Source organism: Ptiloglossa arizonensis, chromosome 13, assembly GCF_051014685.1.
Source record: "Ptiloglossa arizonensis isolate GNS036 chromosome 13, iyPtiAriz1_principal, whole genome shotgun sequence".
Lineage (NCBI taxonomy): Eukaryota > Metazoa > Arthropoda > Insecta > Hymenoptera > Colletidae > Ptiloglossa > Ptiloglossa arizonensis.
In genome coordinates this window covers 2,025,137-2,045,504 of record NC_135060.1, presented here as the reverse complement: position 1 = coordinate 2,045,504, position 20,368 = coordinate 2,025,137, and the positions used below count along the sequence as shown (strand labels likewise).

Sequence of the window (20,368 nt, the reverse complement as noted above, 5' to 3'; positions counted from 1 at the left end):
TCACTTCCAATATTAATGGATTGGTTTGAGTTTCTTTTTTTTTTTATATTTTGACGGTTTAGTTCAGAATTCACAAGACGGTTTTTTTTGTCGACGTTTTCAAGGTCACCTTCACTTTTTTAACTCGAATATCTGTCATCGTTTTCGTTTATTTTATAGCAGGTATAAAGGCGAATTCGATAAGCAATTCAAAATAATTTTTTACCAATCAGAAGCAAAGACAGAGCGAAAGAGTGTATACTATACAGCGGAGATGTCGCGATAGATTTTTCAATGAATAATTGTACATCATTTTCAGATTCTTTAATTATTACGATTGGCGAAGCAACAACAGTCTTTGTGGTTTTTAAGGAAAAGATTACTTTCGTTAGAATTATGCAGTATAATCTAGGTTTCATGAGTTATGCAACACTGTGGTTAAACTAAAAAAAAAAGTAGTCGATAGATAAACCAGCTCTGAAAGTTGTCTTCAAACGAATGATTAATACTAACCAAATGTACGTACTTGATAAATTGAAAATATATAGTCATCTCTGTCCAAGGGTGTTTATACATTGGTTTATACACGATTGTTAGTATACTATATGCAAAGCATTGAAGGAAAAATACGTACGTAGGACCTAAAAATAACGAAAAAGTTTATACGAGCTACGTTCCTGATGTGACCTTGTTGTCGAGTTATAATCTTTTCTTGCTCTAACAATGTCCTCATCTCGTATGGCATTTAAGGCATCAATCGTAATTTCGTATTAATGTATATGAAACTACTGCTAAAAATTTAATAGGTTTAATAGGTCATCTTGTCCGGGAGTTTAACGAGAATATTATTTTAATTTTGCACAAATTAGGTGCAAGATTCTATTACCAAACGGAGTTTATCGATATATTAGATATCGATGTAATTTCAGTCGAGCAGTTGAACATTACTACGGTTGGACTAGAAAGTTTAAAATTTTTTTGTAGCACGTTACATAATAATTTACAGATTTTCACCTTTCGACTGGTCCCTGGTAAAAATCTTCTTCGTAAATATAAATAATGGTAAATATGTTTCTAGAAAATGAATTATCCACAATATTTGGACGAGCGTTAGGTACTTTTATTTATAAAATATTATATCATTCGGTTGAAAGTTTTGTCACATCAGTTTTTTTAAACTTGTTCTTAACTTTATTTTACGGTTCGGATAAAGCTCACGAAAGGTCGGTGTCGACCTTCGGGCTTGTGTGCACCTATAATGTAAATAGATGGTGAAACGCAGAAATAATAATGTAACTTGAAATCGAGGTCACATCAGGGCATGTTTACTTCGGTAGTGTTTACGGATGGAGCCTTTTGCACAGGTTAGTCTCCCTCTCTGTGGTGTACCATACTATATTTGTGTGGCGTGCGCACGCAACACGGTTGTAATAGGCAGCGTTCTTGTACCATGATAACAGAGACAGAGTGGGAGAAAGCCCGGAGTTTATTGCGGGCAGCACTATGTCACTCCAATGACTATGACTACGATAGACCGAGCTAAAATTTGTGTAAATATTTCCAAGTACGCGCCAACATTTTTAAACTTTTTCGAATTTCTTGTGTCACTTAATCTTTCAATTACTCGAATTGTCTTCGAGTTAAAAATAAAATTCGAATAATTTAAGAAACCTTAAACTGTTCGAATTTTCAAGTTATTCGCATTCTTAAGTTTACTCGAACTTTTCAACTTACTCGAACTCAGTCATCGAGTTGAATTTTTCGTATTATTCGAATTCGTTGACTCGCTTGAATCTCGAGTGTTCGGTCAGTTTTGATTCCCAAGCACCTGTTCCCGGGTAACGCAACGAGTTATCGGACACCCGTTAGATGCACGCAAGTACAAGTGAATGAAAGAAAGAGAAAGGGGACCGGTGTTCCTCGTTGGATTGAATTGAAACGACACGTGATAAGTAGTTTCAAGGTCGACTGGTCCGTCTGAAGCTGCCGCGTTACACCAGGGTCAGCTTTGCGCGAAAAGAATCGTGAATCACGGACTTCATGAGGAACATCCGCTAAAGTGTCCGGCAACGATGTTGACGAAACTTTATAGGTCTATAGAGCAGTCTAAAAATGGGAGCACCTATTGTTCTCTTCGAGAAGTTTCATAGACGATTATTGTTTCATTTTATGTACTTATTTCATTTTTCGTTTCTTTGCCATAACTGTGGTATTATTTGGGCCATTGGGGCATTTGGTGCATCGATGGAAAGCTTACGAGTAGGGGAGTTCAACAAGGGTGATCTTGACTAACGAAAACGCCCTGTTTAGAAAATATATTCAATTTTCGAAATCAGCTTGTTACAGTGTACAAACAGTAGAAAGAATAATTAAACAAGATCGTTGCATCCTAACGACCTTAAGAAACAATAAATGAAAATTAATTTGCTTTTGCGTAAACACCACTGCTTCGTGAGTGACGAGTTTGAGTTGGGTCAGGTAGTGTTTAGATAGTCAGCTATGTTAGCATATATTAATTTTCTTAGATTTCGCGGTACCCGTGACCACCACCCTTGTTGCACTCCCCTATTCATAAACTTTCCAACGGTTACGTGCCATACCGTTTGGTGACTGTTGACCTAGATACTACAATGGAGTCCTTTATTCGATGGAAAACAGCACGGTACGCGTAAAAAGTAATTAATTTTCAAACGAAATCACTTTTTAACACCTTCATGTTCGAAGTTGCCAATAGTTTCATAAGAACGCGAACGCGAGTTATTTTTATTTCGAACGGTCAGCCTTTCTTTTTAACTCCGCTTTAGTATTTACAATTTGTCGAGACGATAACAAGCGAATGTATGTTATTATTAATTTATGGTAGCACGTGACTCGTTCCATCGGTATGGAAAAAGCAAACAGCCGTGATATTTATTTTTATGTAACACATATACGATCTGTTTCATACGTAATTCATACGACCGAACATTCGTTCGATTGATTTCTTTACCCGAAATTTAATAAAGATATATAATTACTTCTTCCTGTAATTACGTTAAACAAAGTTATTTTCAATCATTCTTCCACGATATTTACGAATCTCCTCTTTCTCCCGTACTGTTGAAGCGGTCAAATAATAACGTTTTTCGTATTAATATTCTCCATTCTTCGCAATGCATACGAGCATCTTATTAGTATCCGAAGACATCTATATTACGGTCGTATTTTTGCATCACTGCAATCAATGAATATATGCACATCTTATATCATACATCTCCTTATCTCTGAATACGTGTCGCAACGGTTACGCACGTAAGATTTACGATCAATTGTTGCTCGTAAGAGATAATGTGACCGATACATCAAAATAATCATTCTTTGTTATTAATTGTCACCGTACCGACAATATCAGTACCAGACAGAAATAATCACAACTGATTACGAGTTCAGGTTATAAATAGGTTCCTTTCACGTTTTCGCGAAGTGTTAATAAATTTTGAAATGTTTATTAACGATTGCACTTGGAATCTTTGGCCAAAATGAATACAGTACTTGCCTAAGAATTTATTACGGTAATTTGTTTCATAACCTGTGTTAAGGGATGACGTTCAAAGTATTATAAAACGGAAAAATCATTTCTACTTTTCAAACGGTTTACGAAAAAGCAAACGACTGGTTTAAATGTTACTTTTCGAAAAGTATCCGAACGTATTCTGAATATAATCCGATATAGTCGAACGAAGTATCGAAATTGCATTCTGATGGCGCATTTCTCGGTAGAAAGAATTATCCGGTTTGATTAACATTACATAAAAAATAGGCTAAATGAGATTAACGTCTGGCGAGTGAAGCGGTCGCAAATTACTCGAGTCAGCATATTACATTGAGGTAGACGAGATTGAATGTGTTAAGTGCTCGTCAAGTTTTAAGTATAACATACGTATTCGTTGAACTTCACATCCTCTCGTAAAATATTTACGATCCCAGTGACTTTCCTAAAGATTCGAACGTACAAATTATAATTGCGATACAAAGAATTCAATTGTTCCGGTTCCTGTTCCGTTAGCGGTGCACAACGTCGATTTCAGAAATAATTAATAAAATTGTTTTAAAACGAATTTTCATTTGCACGACTTAACGGTTTATCGATCGGCAACTATTGAAGAATATTATCTATTTCTAAGAACAATTTCTACTCGGAATAATTCAGAGGATTGATACATTTATGAGGAATGTATTGAAAAAACACGCCTCAATTGTTAATTCTCGATGATCGAATTAAAGTCTTGTTAATTTTTATGTAATTGTTGCACACGAATCCGGTACGAATGGAAACATTGTACGGAAATGGTACTTTTATTTGTATGTTAAAACATCACAGAACTATCTGTAATGTACGCATTGCACGCGTTACAATTGAATACAGTAGAGCCTCCATTATTCGAACTTCCGTTATACGAATACTCTCCAATTCAAAAGTGTTATTATCTTGCCGGAGCATACCTCTGCAGACTATTGCTGTTCTTTTTTTTTTTTTTTTTTGAAATATTTTTCTGTAACAATCAAAATTATTATGTTTGTATCGAAAAAAAGGTATAGTCCGATCAATGTCGGAAAAATGAATGTTATATTATTATTTGAACATTTTCTCTTATCTAAACTGTCATATTTCTCTTCTAGTCTGCATAATGGACAAAACTGTACCTTTTTTTCGTATTAGACCAAAGGAATTTTTAAACAAAAATTAAATTTATTCGTACGTCTACATTAGAAATGTTTATCAGTGAAAGATACACCTATTATTCTAATTGTATGTATCATAAAGGGAGTCTGTAATCTAAACTTGAGATTCATGGAACAGTTTGGATCAGCATAAATTTCTTGTTCAGTTCTACGAATGCAGGTCAGAGAAGTCGATGCCACTAATCAATGCAGCACGTACTCAATTCTCTCGGTATCAAGAGTATACCACTGCAGTTTCACGGATGTAACGACGTTTTCACAGATCCGAAAATAAGATGTCTTAAAATCCTAACAATATATTTTTTTGAATAGAAGTATTTGAATAATACGTGAATATTAAAAGTAATGGGCTAAAGAAACTTTCAATTGCAATAACTTCTGAAACTAGCAGTTTTAAGGCATAAGTTTTTTAATACTTATTTGTGAGGAAGAAGAAAGTGCATCGATTAACGCATTTAAAAGTATGAGGTACGATATAAAAAATAGACGCATTAATGCACAAAAATGCATAAAATTCATATTAGAACGTGCTTCATTCTTTATACAAAAAGGATATTATTCTTACGTATTAATTTGAAAAAGTTTTAATCTTAAAGATTTTTCTTTATTAGTACAATAGTAATATTATTTTTTTGAAAACTTCAAATCTTGGCTTCTTATCGTATTCTTATCGATACGACATTCCACGTATAAAATATACCGGAAAATCCGCTCATTAATTTTACAAGCGACGAGATTATCAAATAAACCACCCGGAATCTGAATCTGAATCTATCGATTTCAATAATTCTGCACAATATAGGTGTTCCAATCAGTTTGATACATTTATCAGACGTTTCAGTGGAAATTACCTGTGTTCGAAAATTCTGGAGTAGTACAGTAATCGAGTGAAACGTGAAGTATTCTTGGATTCGGAATACAGTACACTTGTGCACACAGTTGTACGCGATCGCTATCACGTAATGTAAAATATTTCCTCTTTCCATTGAATATTATTCAGATGATAAACATCGTATGCTCCTCAATGTCACGTTATTTTTCATGCTCGGTGAGTTTCGGGTTATATAAAATCATACGAATAAAAATAATTCCATATTCAACCGTTAATTTGTCATTTTCGTACATATGTACGTATATTTTAAATTATCCGTACAAATTTATTCTCCACAAGTTTTATTTAACGTCTTTATTATGCAAATATAAAGGAACAGCTACGCAAACATAAAACAAATAGAAGAAGAACTACATAAGTGCAAAGACACGAGGTGCAGTTAAAATGCTGTTATTAACACCTAACTTCAATTTACAACCAAAGACGTATAGTTTACATGTATCGAGTTGTAACGCACGAAGTGTCCGTTTCTTTAGGTCGAAGTAAAGACATTCTACTCGTTTAACGAAATAATTTCGTCGTAGAAGAAATTTTCGTCGTCTATTGTTTTTACACATAATATACAATGCAATATTGGTAGCAAATAACGATGAATGAAAAGTAAATCGATAGTTGGTAACGGATTACAAGGCTCTGAATCTCATTTCTGTAGAATTCTTTGTTTCTACATTTTTGAAACTTGAATTGTAGTGTGTAACAGTGTACAAGAGCACGATATTTAAATTTAAAATACATAAGAAAGTTAAATTTATTTAAAATTTCTAATACAATCGTTTGTTACTTACAAGATCGTGATGCTTCATCATCGAAACTAATCACTTCAGACATTTCGTGGAATGCTTGGAGAAACTGCGTGATTCTGATAATAAATTCGCTTCTATCTTTATCCTATGATCTTTCTGTTGTTTCTCAATGTAATTTAGAAATATCGGCAAAGATAAGTGGAATTAGATACATAAAAATTCAATCTGATATTGATTCGTGACATCTGTCAACGATGTAACGATATTGTTTCGTTATATCATTAGGAGATGTAATTATGAATGTTTATTCGTAATATTAATGGTAGTATCCATCTTACAGTAGTTCAAATAATTTAAAAACTAAACGTACGTGCAACTCTATATCCCTGAAGATGTTAAAGATTAAAGAGTTATTAAACGGAGGATGTATTTGTTGAAATGAATCGAATGACTGGATAATTTGTTTTAGAATTACAGTGCTTTTAAAAATCTAAAATCTGATGTGCATCTAGCAAGATCAATCGTTCGTTTTTATTGTGCCTGCATAGCTTTCCACTGTTGTTTTTCTTGGCTTCTGTGCTGGCACATTAGGTATCGACCTAGCTTCCACTGTACACGTTCGATAAAAATACTGCATTTGGATTAAACATTTATAGAGTTTCGCTGGTTATTACTAATGTAAAAGAAGGAATGTACGTTATACGTGTCGCAACACTGAATATGTATAAATATTAGAATAAACATTCGCAGAAAACAATTGGAAACAAAATTTGTTTCTCTTTCGAGAAGTTTTAACTATTTGTATAAGTGGAAAAGTGACGAGTAATATAAAAAACGTGAAACGTACATTTTTCTCTTTATTGAACATTTAACTTCAATGTCTACTTCAATTTTGATTTATAAACCATTGTAGTGAAGTGTCACGTATTCGTTGTGCTATACTATAGAGTAGCTACATTTAGATTTACCGAATAAATCATAATGTTCTATTATAGCCAAGACTATAACTCCGTATCGCATATTGTTAACTCTGCACTAAGTACGTTGACTTACGTACAATAATTTATTAATTATCACAAACTTTATCGGAGGAAACTTTCATTTGTGGTTGTTAACAATCTAAAACGCGAACGTTATTCATTATTCAACGAATTGCCTTTTTCGTTGCATTATTGGAATCATTCTGTTTAAGTTTCAAGAGAAATAAATAAATTTGGGAAAACCTAAATATTTTTTTTCCATAGTTCCTGTCTCCGGTCTAGCGTTTTTTTGCGAATTTGCGATGCATCGATCGCTATTGAGGAGCACGGAGTTGGGATGTTCGAGTACTCGAAAAAAGCAAACCTCAGCCCGAATATTTCTGCCGAGCGGGGTACTTGAATTCCGAGAAGTTTAAAGAATTTCAAGTAGCCCGATTATTATTTTGTTTCTTTTTATTTATCGTCATCGACCGGGGACTTCGCTCTTTGCACTCGATAAAGAACCAAACACGAAGAAAGAGACACAATAACGGGGAAATATAATAATCGTTATTTATTTTCAATTGTAGTGTGCCATTTAAATTAGATTCGAAGAATATTATAAACACCTATCTACGCGTGTTTCACATTTCGTACGAATGTTTCTCCAAACAAAATTAAATTTTGTTCAACTCACCTATCGCATCTAACGTTTACTTAATGGAAACGATAACATTATACACTCGATAGATTTTATCTCAAGTTCAGACAGGTAATTGAAATCATCAGCGTACAGAAATATCGCTATTGCGTACCATTGATATTTTATTCTACAAGGATGTGTAACTTGTAGATTACAATCTATTATTATCTATAATTAGATTTCTTTCGCGCAAGCAGATAAATATATTCAAACGTGTTTAGTCTTATCAAGCAATATTTTATACAATGATTTTTATACATGTTTATACATGATTTTATACATGTAAAATAAAATGATTTATAAAGAGCATTGGAAACGTGATTACATCAAACACAATGTACAAGTGAAAAAAATTATGTCTTGCGCTTGAGTAGGTAGCCAACTCGAGTAATCGAGCTATTCGAATTTGTCGAGAACTCGAAAGACAGCTTCAACTTCTCGTTCTCAAAGGTCTAATTAAAATTGTGGAATATTTCAGCGTATAAACGAGGGGATTAAAGTTAGCGCACAAAAATGCATGGGAATTTTTAACTTTAGAAATATGAAAAAAATTGCTTTGTACGAAAAATATAGTCCTTGTTGCTCTCTTCCACATAATTACCGGGTCTCGAGCCTCCAGAATAAATCATAATACATCAGGTAGGAAAAAAATATCGTGGTTCTGATACCATATTAAATTATTAAAAATATTAAAGGATCTCGCGTTTTAGGAATTAATCAAATGTTAAGAATGAAAACGATACTGTACATTTTATATCGTAGAATTTTTATTAAATCGATTAAATGAAAAAAGATGACTGTTTAACAGACTGGTTATCTCACTTTGAGTAATAGAATTTAGAATGATGTAATTGATCAATGAATTCTGGGATTCGACAATTATAAAGATTTAAATTGAAATATTATAATTCTACAAATACAAGACGATATATAATGTTGTATTTTCAATCTCCGAAAATCAAATTTACGATGCATTCGTTCCGTAATTGTTAAATATACCGAGTATGTATGTATATATTATGTAGTTTACAATATTTCCCTTACTGGTGCTTTTGCGACTGTTTGCCTATTGTGAACTTATCAGTAAGCATATATAACGTTGGCAAACTATAATAATCTTCGTAATACTCTGTTATCGCGGTTACATAAACAGTGGCCACCGTATCCAGCGGCTCGCTTTTATAAACATTGTCTATCAGTATGAAAATATCTACGTACAGGTATATTCTTTACATATCAACATTGAATGAAACGTGCTTGATCTTTGTATCGTATTCTAATATATATTTCACTATTTTTCAGGGGCTCTTGTTTGACAGAAAAGATTAATTTACATTAACCAGAATAAACATCGGTCATTGTATATAAAATTAATGTAAATACAAATAACACATTTGAATAGATAAAAATAAGTATAATTTGCTTTCGGAAGCAATTGAGATACACACATTACAAAATACAATATGAACGAGTTCTGATATTCTTTTATTTTTATAAACTTTAAGAATTTTCAAATTTTAAACGATCGATAAAATCGAATAATGTTGTTGCGAGGAAAACTGAAATCAATGAAGATTGGACACAAGAAAAAATTGATGTCCATCGTAACGTTTTTCGTTGTATTTGAGAGTTGGAATTTTCCCTTTGACACTTGATTCCTATGATTACAACGATGAATTTATCTCGTGAAACCTACCTAGATCAAATCGATGAGGAAACGTGTTCGCAATTACGTACAACCCTTTCGCGTTTGCATCATAACGATCGATTGTTCTATTTTCAGAGTACAACTAATTACATTCATTGTCGTTGTGCTAATTTAAATCAATTTTATCGCGCTATGTGTTAATTGCTTTCTTAATTATTCTCTATTATTTCGCTTATGGAAGCATATGGTTATACGCTAATTCAAGCTCTATCGTTCTTCGTTCACGTTCTAGTTCCATAAAGGAAAGTCTATCGAAAAATGTATTTCAAACCTTTGAAAAAATCATGTTCAAAGAAGCATTCTCTCGATAAGCAGATACAGTCCTTGATTCTGTTCCTGGTTATCTAAGAAAAATTCACGATGTGCACTATTCATTCATTTAAACGAATACACAGTCACTTGTACTTTTTCTCTTTGTCTATTATATATCAATACACAGTCTCTTATACTTTTTCTCCTTGTATACTATATATCAATATACAAGAAGAAAAAGTACAAGTGACTGTGTATTCGTTTAAATATATATTTGCTTATAATTTTTAATATTATGGCAACACTATTCTTAAATTAATAATCAAACATTTAAGAAACAAGGGTAACGTATACTTTTAAAGTCAATAACAAGTATTTCAATGCCTCTGCGTTAGGTAAATATTAAGATAGCCTTAGTTGTATAAGACTAAGTATAAGTATTGTCAGATTAGATTAAATTCATTCAAAAGTAAGAATCGTTTCTTTCAAGAGGGTTGAGAATAGAGTCTTATCTATGGTATTAAATTTATACTATTAGTAATATCAGTGGGTCGCAATATATACATGAAAAAGTTATTCCATTTTTAACAATCTTCGAGAAATTATATCTAAATATTTTGCACGTTTTACACAGATTACAAAAGATTTTGTTCATGAATTCTTACACTACCATAGTGCAAGGAATCATTGTACATTAAATAGGTTAATGAACCTTGAACACGTAGACGCCCACCGAATCTCCAAGAAAGATTTTTCTCGAAAAGTTGTTCACAAGGACGAATTGTTTTCTTCGAAATGTACAAAAATTACACATTATTCGGATACATGTTTATGAATATTTATTTACGATTTTAACGACGACTTTTACGTTGCAATACTTCAAATAGCTACACACAAATGTATACGTGTGTGACGTGCCCCGAAAGAGGTTAAATGGGGGTGTGTTCCCCTGGTAATGCTCGTTTCAGAGATTCGAATGTCGTGCGCTGTTCTACTTTAGCAGGAGTGCAGTTATTGACTCGCCAACGTCTAAGAACTTTTTGCCAAGACCGTATTGATCCTGGCAGAGTTCGTGGATGTATTTCACACAACCTATATACGGTTCTTTAATCCGTTCATGCTCGTGGTGGTTACGTTTTATCCACTGCATATCAGACATGCAGTGTCTACAGAAAGTTTTCATCAACTATATTTGAACATTTCTCATGTAGCGTAATTTGAAGAAAAGATCTAAATATATAAGTAATTCTTATAATAAGTAAATATTCCACGTTACTTTCAACAAGCATTTTATTTGACTCATCATAGTTAGTTTGAAATCTGAGCATAGTTTAACTTCTGTTTGTTAAAAGTTTCGACTCCTTTTGTGACTCCTTTTCAATGGCAAGAAAAAGAATTACAATAAGAACTTTTAACGTAACGTAGTGCATTTTTAAGTTTATGGAGTCGTGACTTCAAGATACATTACATTATTGTTAAATATAATGACTCATTGTATTCTTCGTAATTTTAAAATAATGTTTCATTTTACTTTTCTTTTATTTCAAATATTTGCAATTCCAATAGCGAAAAAAGTATAAGCGTCTATTTAAAAAAGAAAGTTGAAGGCGACATTAAAAACGTCAAAGAAAAATAAGATTTACAAACAATATTACTACTATATTTAGCTTGCGTGCAAACCTTCTAAATCAAGTTATTAAAAACAACAAAATTTTAATCAGTCCAGTAACTCCGGAAACGATTAAGATAATCAAGTTATCTGATTGACTTTGTGTAATGAATATTTAACAAGTTCATAAGAAAATTGGTATAAAAATTCAACAGAAACGACATCAATAAGATCCTCTTAAGGAAATAATTTATAAAAGCTGAAGTCATCGAATTTCTTAGCATTGTTTAATTTCAACCATTAGTTGGTTCCCTCGTAACTATAATAACTCGATTAATTTTACAGTTACCATTAACTGCATTTTTTCTTTGCTTCTCGTATAGTATTTTTTTATACGTTTGTATGTTTCTTTCACTATTCTGAAAGATTTCACTACCCTGAAAATTATGTCCAATGACGATGAATGCGGAACGCATAATTTTTATCTTGCACATTTTGCATATTATATTATATACATATGTTTTGTCCGTCTTAGTTAATGCCACATGGACAAATGGGGTGCATATCTGATGCATATTTGATGCACTCGTCTGCAAAATCGGTTTTACTTGTCACTAGGTTTGTCCTTTGATAACCGATCTGACAAATTGCCATTAGTACTTATCACGATGAGCTGTAAGTGCTGATAACGGTCACTCGTATGTATTTTTGAGAAATTGCTGGAAAACATGAAGAGCAATATCGAGCATAGAGAAACAAGACACAAGTTGATTTACGTTTTGATATTGCACGGAAAAATTGGTCGACCTTTACGATTGGAAAATGTAGAAGAATTTCTTAGTTAATAAATCGATTTGTTCGGATGAACAACGTCGTTTCACCGTTGATAATTTTAAAAAAGTATGTTCGTATATTTCAATATAAATAATGGCAAATTTCACGGATAAAATTATTAATATTTTCTTTCATTAATAATTACAAATTTCATTTGCAGAAACAAGCCAGTCTATAAATAGTTTATCGTACAAATAGTTTCTAATAAAAGTATATATTTATTTTTTTAGTACACATGGAAGTGAAGTAAGATATAGTGGTTAATCGATCGTGTTAATTACAATAATGTAATATTTACCGAACGAATAATTCACACAGAAATTTGAGAATACATTCTCAAAGCACATATATTGTCAATACTTTCGCACATACTTGCATCTAATGATCGAAACGAAGCACTATACGTTCAAAATTTTTTGGAGCACATACCATCTACAGATATAGAACAAAAAATGTACAGTTAAATCTCTCGTAAATGTAACGCACTAATGCATATCGATGTCAAATTAGAATGTTACGTTTACCTATTCAGATACTTGAAAACAATCTAACTTTACGATGTAAATTTCTATGTTGCTTGCAATATAGAAAGAGATAATTTTAACATTCCAATCAAAAAATTTAGTATTTAGCTCGATACCGCAAACTGTGCTAGTGTAGTGGTTTTCCAGAACGAGGTGGTTAAAACTCAAAGATTTGCTATAAGACCGCTGCGGTTGTTACCTAACAGACTTATTATCTAATAATGACATTTATTGCTAATTGAAACCAGCAGTCTACTAATCCAGATTTACTAGGATTCTTTCTTAGCTTCCAGTTACAAACTTACAACCGTAAAGTCAGTTTTCCATATACACAATGTAGTTTTACGAAGACATTTTTTCATTTATGCGAAGTCTCATAGATACGATTATGAAAATTCTCGCGGTAGAGGGAAATGTTGCAAAAATTATGCGAAATATTTTTTCATTTAAATTCGAATCAAAATTGTTGGCGGAGATATTAGAAAAATTGTACGTAAACATAAGCATAGATTTTACACGAATTAATTTGAAGAAATACCGATTTAATGCCATAATTGTATCTTTGTTGACGTATTTGTTGATTTCACGGTCCCTTGTGTTTCCTGTACTCTTGTTACGGGTAAGTTGTTTAAAGTATTTTATTTCAGTATTACGTGATTTGTTCGCGTGCGTCTCCTTTTTCAAAGAACTTACATAAGACGCATAAAATATATTTTTTATTACAATCATAAGGTAGTTACCAATTAGGATTACGTCTGTGTTAGACGTGTTCCATGTACGTTTGAATCTATGTATACTGTATTTTTTTATACATTACAGTATGATACCAGAAACACCTGTAATAAATATTTCACAAGTGATTTTTCGGTACGTTTAATATTAGAATGATATAAGTAATGTAAATATATATATCAATAGCTATACAAGGAATTTGACATGAAACTTTAAGATAGGTTAAAGTAAACGTAAAGAACGTGAAAAGAGAACGAGGATTATGTTGTACCTTCGAAACTGGTGTAAATAAAGTAAAAGTTATCCGAAAGTAAAGAGTAGATATTATTGTTAATGATTATAATAAATTGTCAGACGATTATACTTCTGAGAGATTCATAAATGAAACTTTCCCATAAATTGTGATCTACGTGTACTGTAAACGGTATTAAACGTAAAAATATGAAATAATAATAATAATAATAACACCCCTTTGATCGAAGTGAAAGCGCAATGGGATGGTAATGAACTCCTTGTTGTTCGATTACAGTGAACGCGGGGCGCTTTTATATTTAATCATCGCAAACTGGCAACAACATGTGCCAAGAAGATATTTATTACGACACTTTACGATGCGTTATCCGTATGTAAATTGCTATAACAATTTACTCCTGAGAGTGAAAAGTGGTGTAGGATACTTTGTGTTCAACAAACGCGAAACTATTTTGTTTCTTTAATTGTCAGTTTCAACGAACGTTGTACGTACAGAACAAATTCTACGAACATACTTTTATATTCCAATTCGAGAATTTGTACACCAAGTAATTCTTTCTTTTGGAGAAAGTCGGAATAGAAATCATAAATGTGACGTAATTCTTCATTTTCAATTGTGTACAGCATATGTATACACAAGGTGTCCTGTTTTAATCTCTGTATCAATCTTACGAAAAACTATGCAACAGAGGACAAAGAAGAAGTATCTGGCAAAGAAACTTTGAAATATAATGTTTTTTTATAGGAACGAATTAGGACCGTGTTATCTCGTAAAACAGACTCGCGGAACGGTCAACTTTGGACAAGAATTATGATTGTTAGGTCTCATAAAATGGATTTACGAGGACGTTTTCCGTCGTTTTGAGCCTTTTAATAGCCAGATTGGCGATCCGTCATACTGTTCAATGTCACGAGGAATAAATAATTGCACCGAAGGTAATTCTGTACACATCTGAAAAGTTAGCATCTTTACTGCCAAGTATCGTGTAGTACATTAAACGTAGCGTAACGTACACTTTTATTGCGAAAGCGACCACAGTGAACCGAAAACGTATCGTGCACAATGTGATTTCGTGTCCGCGTTACGTAATCAGTGTGCAGTAAATTTCCAAGGAAGAAAAATACTTGATGTTTATTTTTATATTATTCTCAGTCCCGGGTCTTTATGGCGAAAATTTACGCTGATGTTACATTTGTGGTTCCACATTAAGTAGACGATAAACATTGTAACGTAGCATTGTGAAAATGATAATTTATTATTTAATTATTGTATTACCCAATTTGCAAATTTCCTCTTTGTTTTTAATTTATAGTTCGTGTATTAGTAGGTACATACAAATATTATCCGGAAAAACTTTCACCGTATTTACTGAACTACAATGGAGTTTACAGCAATGAAACAATACTTCTCTGTATATTTAAAAGACGATTCATATAATATTAGAATTAGGACATGGTTTCGTTCAAATGGAACCTTGCCACATTTTGTTACAAACATACATTCAGCTTTAAACGAGACGACTTTGTAACAAATAAATCGAACATGGTAGACTTGTTTCACGATTTGACCTTACGCCAAATCTCACGTCCTACAATGTTTATTTTGTTAAAACTTTCGTTACAATTGTACGCAACCATTATTAAACGCAAAGTAAATGGATTCATTTTGAACATGTAGATAGAATACGAATATATTTTCTTTAGAAATACGAGGAAGGTTTCTTTGTTTACTTCGAGGTATTACGTAATATCTTTTTTTATCTTAAAGAAACCCAACTCGTCCTAAAACAAAAAAAAAAAAAATACGGAACAAATAGTATTAACAAATACAGGAAAAATGTTCTGATAAATATTGGTTGGAAAATTAATATTCTCCGAATTGTAAACAGTTTTCTGTTTCGGTTGAAAGTTATTTAAAAAACGAACAAAGATTGCACATTGAACGTGCAACCGATCGTGAAGATATCTCCGCACAAGAAGATGACTCGTTTCTGTTGCTACTGAAATTTTCTTCATCTTGTTCCTGAATTTTCTTTAACATTTCCTTATCAGTTGTTGACACAGATCTAGGTCTTCGCGTCTCGAAGACAATGATATGGAACTTTCGTGGGTAACAGTTTTTAGGTACTTGCACGTTCTCTGTTTCCCAGAAACGGAGGTTAACGTGTTGTAAAAATAGTAGACAACAACCTCGGGCAACCAATTAAGTTTCATTCGACCAGAGTGATGTTCGTAGCCGATTAAACAAACAAAAAAATGTTTCGTTTGTTTTAGGTAATGAAATTAGCCAAAAAGATATTTGGCGAGACGCTTTTCACAAAGTTGATGAAGGCTACATTCTACGGTCACTTTGTCGCCGGCGAAGACGAGGTGCAGATCACTCCTGTCCTGGATAGGTTACGGCAGTTCGGTGTCAAACCGATCCTTGATTATTCCGTCGAAGAAGATATTTCTCAGGAAGAAGCGGAACGTCGTGAAATACAGTACGTTCCAACAGTGACAATTTTCTTATCCTTTCGTTCATTCTGCGACAGTAGTTATTACTGTGTTCTTGTATCTGAAATTTTTATTTTAATACGTTCACTTTAGGTAAGAAACGTTTCGATGACGGCACGATACTCTTGAAAGTATCTCGAATTCTTGTAATTTTCGAAAAATTTGAAAGAAAGAAATATCCAATGTGAATTGTTACCGAAACGTGTCAAAACGCACTTACCGTTTCTATTAAATATCAAATTAACAGTCGTACGTAACGTCATCGTGTCGAGAGGGATAACCACTGTACAGAATTGAAAAGCTCGTGAATGTTTTAAATGCTTTCAAGGGCTTGACTATTCAAGAATACATTCCTGAAATTTTATTTATAAATTCGAAAGGGCTTGGCACAAATTAAGGGCTTGACTGTTCAAGAATACATTCCTGAAATTTTATTTACAAATTCGAAAGAAATAACAAAGTTGTGGAATACTTTCGAGAGCGTGTCAGGTTGCTCGGAAGATTTGCGAAGAGTTTCAGCAACATTGGCATCTACCCTTGCGAGCGGCTAGCTCCATCAAAACCCTTTGATCGCACCGTTTCCACTCCTGTCTCTGATCCCTTCGCTCCTCCGATTCATCGTTCTGTTTGTAGTACAGTAAATCCTCAACTTATAGCGGCTATTTCGATCCGGAGCTTTCCGTGTAACGCGAACGATACAATCTCGATACATAGCTTCGGTATGCAAGCTTAGTTTCGAACGTTGATGAAAATTGAACGAATCCATACGTACTTCTTCGTGCCAACAATTGTACAATGGAAAAGAAAATTCTATTTAACACGTTAGCTACCGTGATGATCGCTGGTGATCGGCGCTTACGTATAATACAATTTTCAAACGCTTACAATAAATAACCCTTCTGTATTAATATTTTCAAACTTCCGAATAACATTGGTGGTATTGGTAATATTACAAAATAACAAGTACAGTATCGAGCTATTGGATATTTATATTTTTCATCAAAGAATGAAAAGAATAATAAAAAAGTAGATTTTGAAATCGTACGAAGAAATGATTTTCGCAAAACTGTTCTCCCATCGCTTTTTTTCGCATTTTTTCAAATAGCGAAATTTTCTCTCGACAAGTTTCTCGACACAACGATAAACAACGGAGATATTTCGGGGTTCTGTTTCTCGTGACTCGCCCTCCACAATAAAAAAAAAAAAAGATCAATTTTGGAACGAAAGTTCTGAGTCGCATTTGGTCCCACGTTTTCGTCAGCCTTTGCAAAGTCTTCGACTACTTACTCGCGCAACTAGATTCCCTTCAACCCGTGACTGTTCTTCTTTTCTTTCTGCGATACAAAGAGACTCCACGGTGTGGAATTCTTCGAGTACTTTAAATATTCGAAACGCACGAAATTCGGGCCAAGAACTAGTTACACCGAACCGGGTCGAGTATCGATTTATTCGAATAGTTCGAGTGGCTCGATTAGTGGAATAATGTGAGAACATTTTTGTCAGTTCGATTATCGGAAGAAATCACCGATATTTAGTCGAGGTGATCAAATTTTTTCGTTTTTGGCTCGCTCTTACTGAATACTCCGAGAGCCTTACCTGAGGGCACACGCTGTCTCCTTCAAATAGAAAGGAAAGCTGGCATGGCGTAAATGTTGGCGTCGAGCCTGACGTGATTCACAGTCGGGGAAGTGACCTTGAACGGACAATATATTCTGTCCCGATTACAGCAAGACACCAGACTGGTTGGGAATTAAGAGCCGGGAAAATTTTTTACAAAATCTTCCTCGCGAATTGATCAAATCGCAACTTCACCAGGAAACGTGTACTGTGGAAACGTGCATTTGGTATTGCTAATAATTCAAGGTCAAGAGAATAAACGGACCAAATGATGTATAGTATTATTTTAAAAAACGTATGCACGACTAGAAATAACGAAAGGATCGCACTTGTGGAAATTTCTGAAAAATGAACATAAATACCAGAGTCGATAAGAATAGTTTGCATTCGATATAGTTGTGAAATTACAGAGTGTAAGCAGTATTCGAAATATTTGGATACCGATACTAGATAAATACGGTCTCTTTTCTTTTTTTTTGTTCTCGCGTCAATTGTACCTCGAGTAACACAATATTTTGTTACGCGACATTGAATCATTCTCGACAACCGTTTTTGCACGAAAAAAGACTAGCTTTTCAATCGAATAATTTAAAGTCATCTTCTAGATTCGAAATTTATCACAAGTCTATTTAAAAAGTGAGTCACAGTACTCCTTGTAACAAATCGTGAAACTTTTTCTTGCGGCTTGGTCGTTACTTGTATATTTATTCATATTGTTCATACGAGATTCACGACCCGTTTAATGTATGTAATTAAACGATAATTAAAATTTCACTCACCCCATGGACAGATGTTGACAATACGTTTTCGCTAGGTTACACATGTTGGCGATACCATTGATGCTGATGGATCACCATTAGCATTTGATATTCGTAATTATTAAATTTGAGTTCGAAGAGCTGGAATCTTCAAAACCATTTTTCAATTTAGTCCTCAAATATATTTTTTAAATAATAAAAATACACGCAGCATCCCCGTGGGATTTTATTTAATATTCGACGTTAAACAAAATATTGAATCAAAAATTAAGAACGAAAATAACGCTAGCGTATATCGTTTTTTTTGTATAAAAATAATTTCATACATTTTTGGAAATATCTATACGTACAATAAAATGTTATTACGTACACATTGATTAAATATATCGAACTCACGATTTAGACGGTTGGTTCGGTAAAAGTTTCGTGTAAATCGAAGCTAACCCTTATAGAAAGTGACATATAAAAAACGACGCGATAAGTTCCATTCTTTTGTAATATAAAATGAACAATTTACCTTTGTATCCGTCACGTATAATTCTCCCCAAAAAGAAAAGGACATTTTTAAAGACTCGCGTGAACACGCGTAATCAAATTTATGATTACGAAATTTTATTTCGCATCTTCTTTACTCGTAGAAAAGCCATTTTCCTCTTTTCAAGTTAAAAATCGTCTACGTAATTCCCGTCGTTAACTTCCTCGATTTCAATTTCATTTTCCAATTCGTTCGTTAAGAATTCTCTAAACCCAATTATCTCGTTCAGCTATTAAATCCCATTACTCGATCTGAACGCGTATCAATTTTTCCAAGCGTGTTAAAACGAATACATGCAAGTTTAATACCGTGTAAATCGAAGGTTAAATTCATTGGTACTTGAACGTTGCTATTTGAGAGTTCGATGACTTCCGGCGGATATTACCGCGCCGAAACTTTCCTACCATTGTCTACGGAGTGACGCAGAAAGTGTTGTTTAATATGTCAAGGACACTTATGGGAATTGTTAGGAAACAGATCGACAAATGGAGGACAAGGGATTTCGAGAGACGTACGCGAGGGTGAACGAACTTTTCGAGCAAACGGATCGGGCGATTGCGAGCGCGAACGATGAGCGTTTCGAGTAAAATGACAAAGGATCGAGAGTATGTTTACATTTGAGTATCGATTACCAGATACGAGTGACGACGAGTACGGATCGTAGACGTAATTATTTATCCAACGACGGTGACACTGTCCAGGTTCGATAATCGTTCGAGCAGAGATAATTGTAGAAATTGTTTGACGAAAAAATTGTAACATTCGTGACTCTTGGAAGAGTGAACGGGATTCAAAGAACGCGTGCACGGTTTCGGACCCTTGGTGGCACGTGGCATGAATGTGCGATCTGTAAATACATATGCGAGAGCATAAAAGTGCAGCCATGAGAGGATTAGTCGAATTCAGGGTCGTGTCGCAAGGCTGCGAGTAACGATGGGATAAAACACCTTAATCGAATTTCGAATTCAGTCACGAATACATATTGGAGATACATTAAACGGAAATGAACCTGAACACCAATGAAAATACCTCCTGTTTGTAATCAATTTCAAA

General features: G+C 33.5%; 1 protein-coding gene across 2 annotated transcripts in view; it reads left to right on the top strand.

Moving 5' to 3' along the window:
- Positions 1-20,368, top strand: part of Slga (proline dehydrogenase slgA) — a 42,721-nt gene that overhangs the window by 12,409 nt on the left and 9,944 nt on the right. For both annotated transcript variants that reach the window (XR_012993958.1, XM_076325755.1), the window contains exon 2: positions 16,184-16,392. Coding sequence is in view for 1 of the 2 variants with exons in the window: in XM_076325755.1 (XP_076181870.1) it covers positions 16,184-16,392 (209 nt within the window). In the remaining variant the exon portion in view is untranslated. The remainder of the gene's footprint in view (positions 1-16,183; positions 16,393-20,368) is intronic.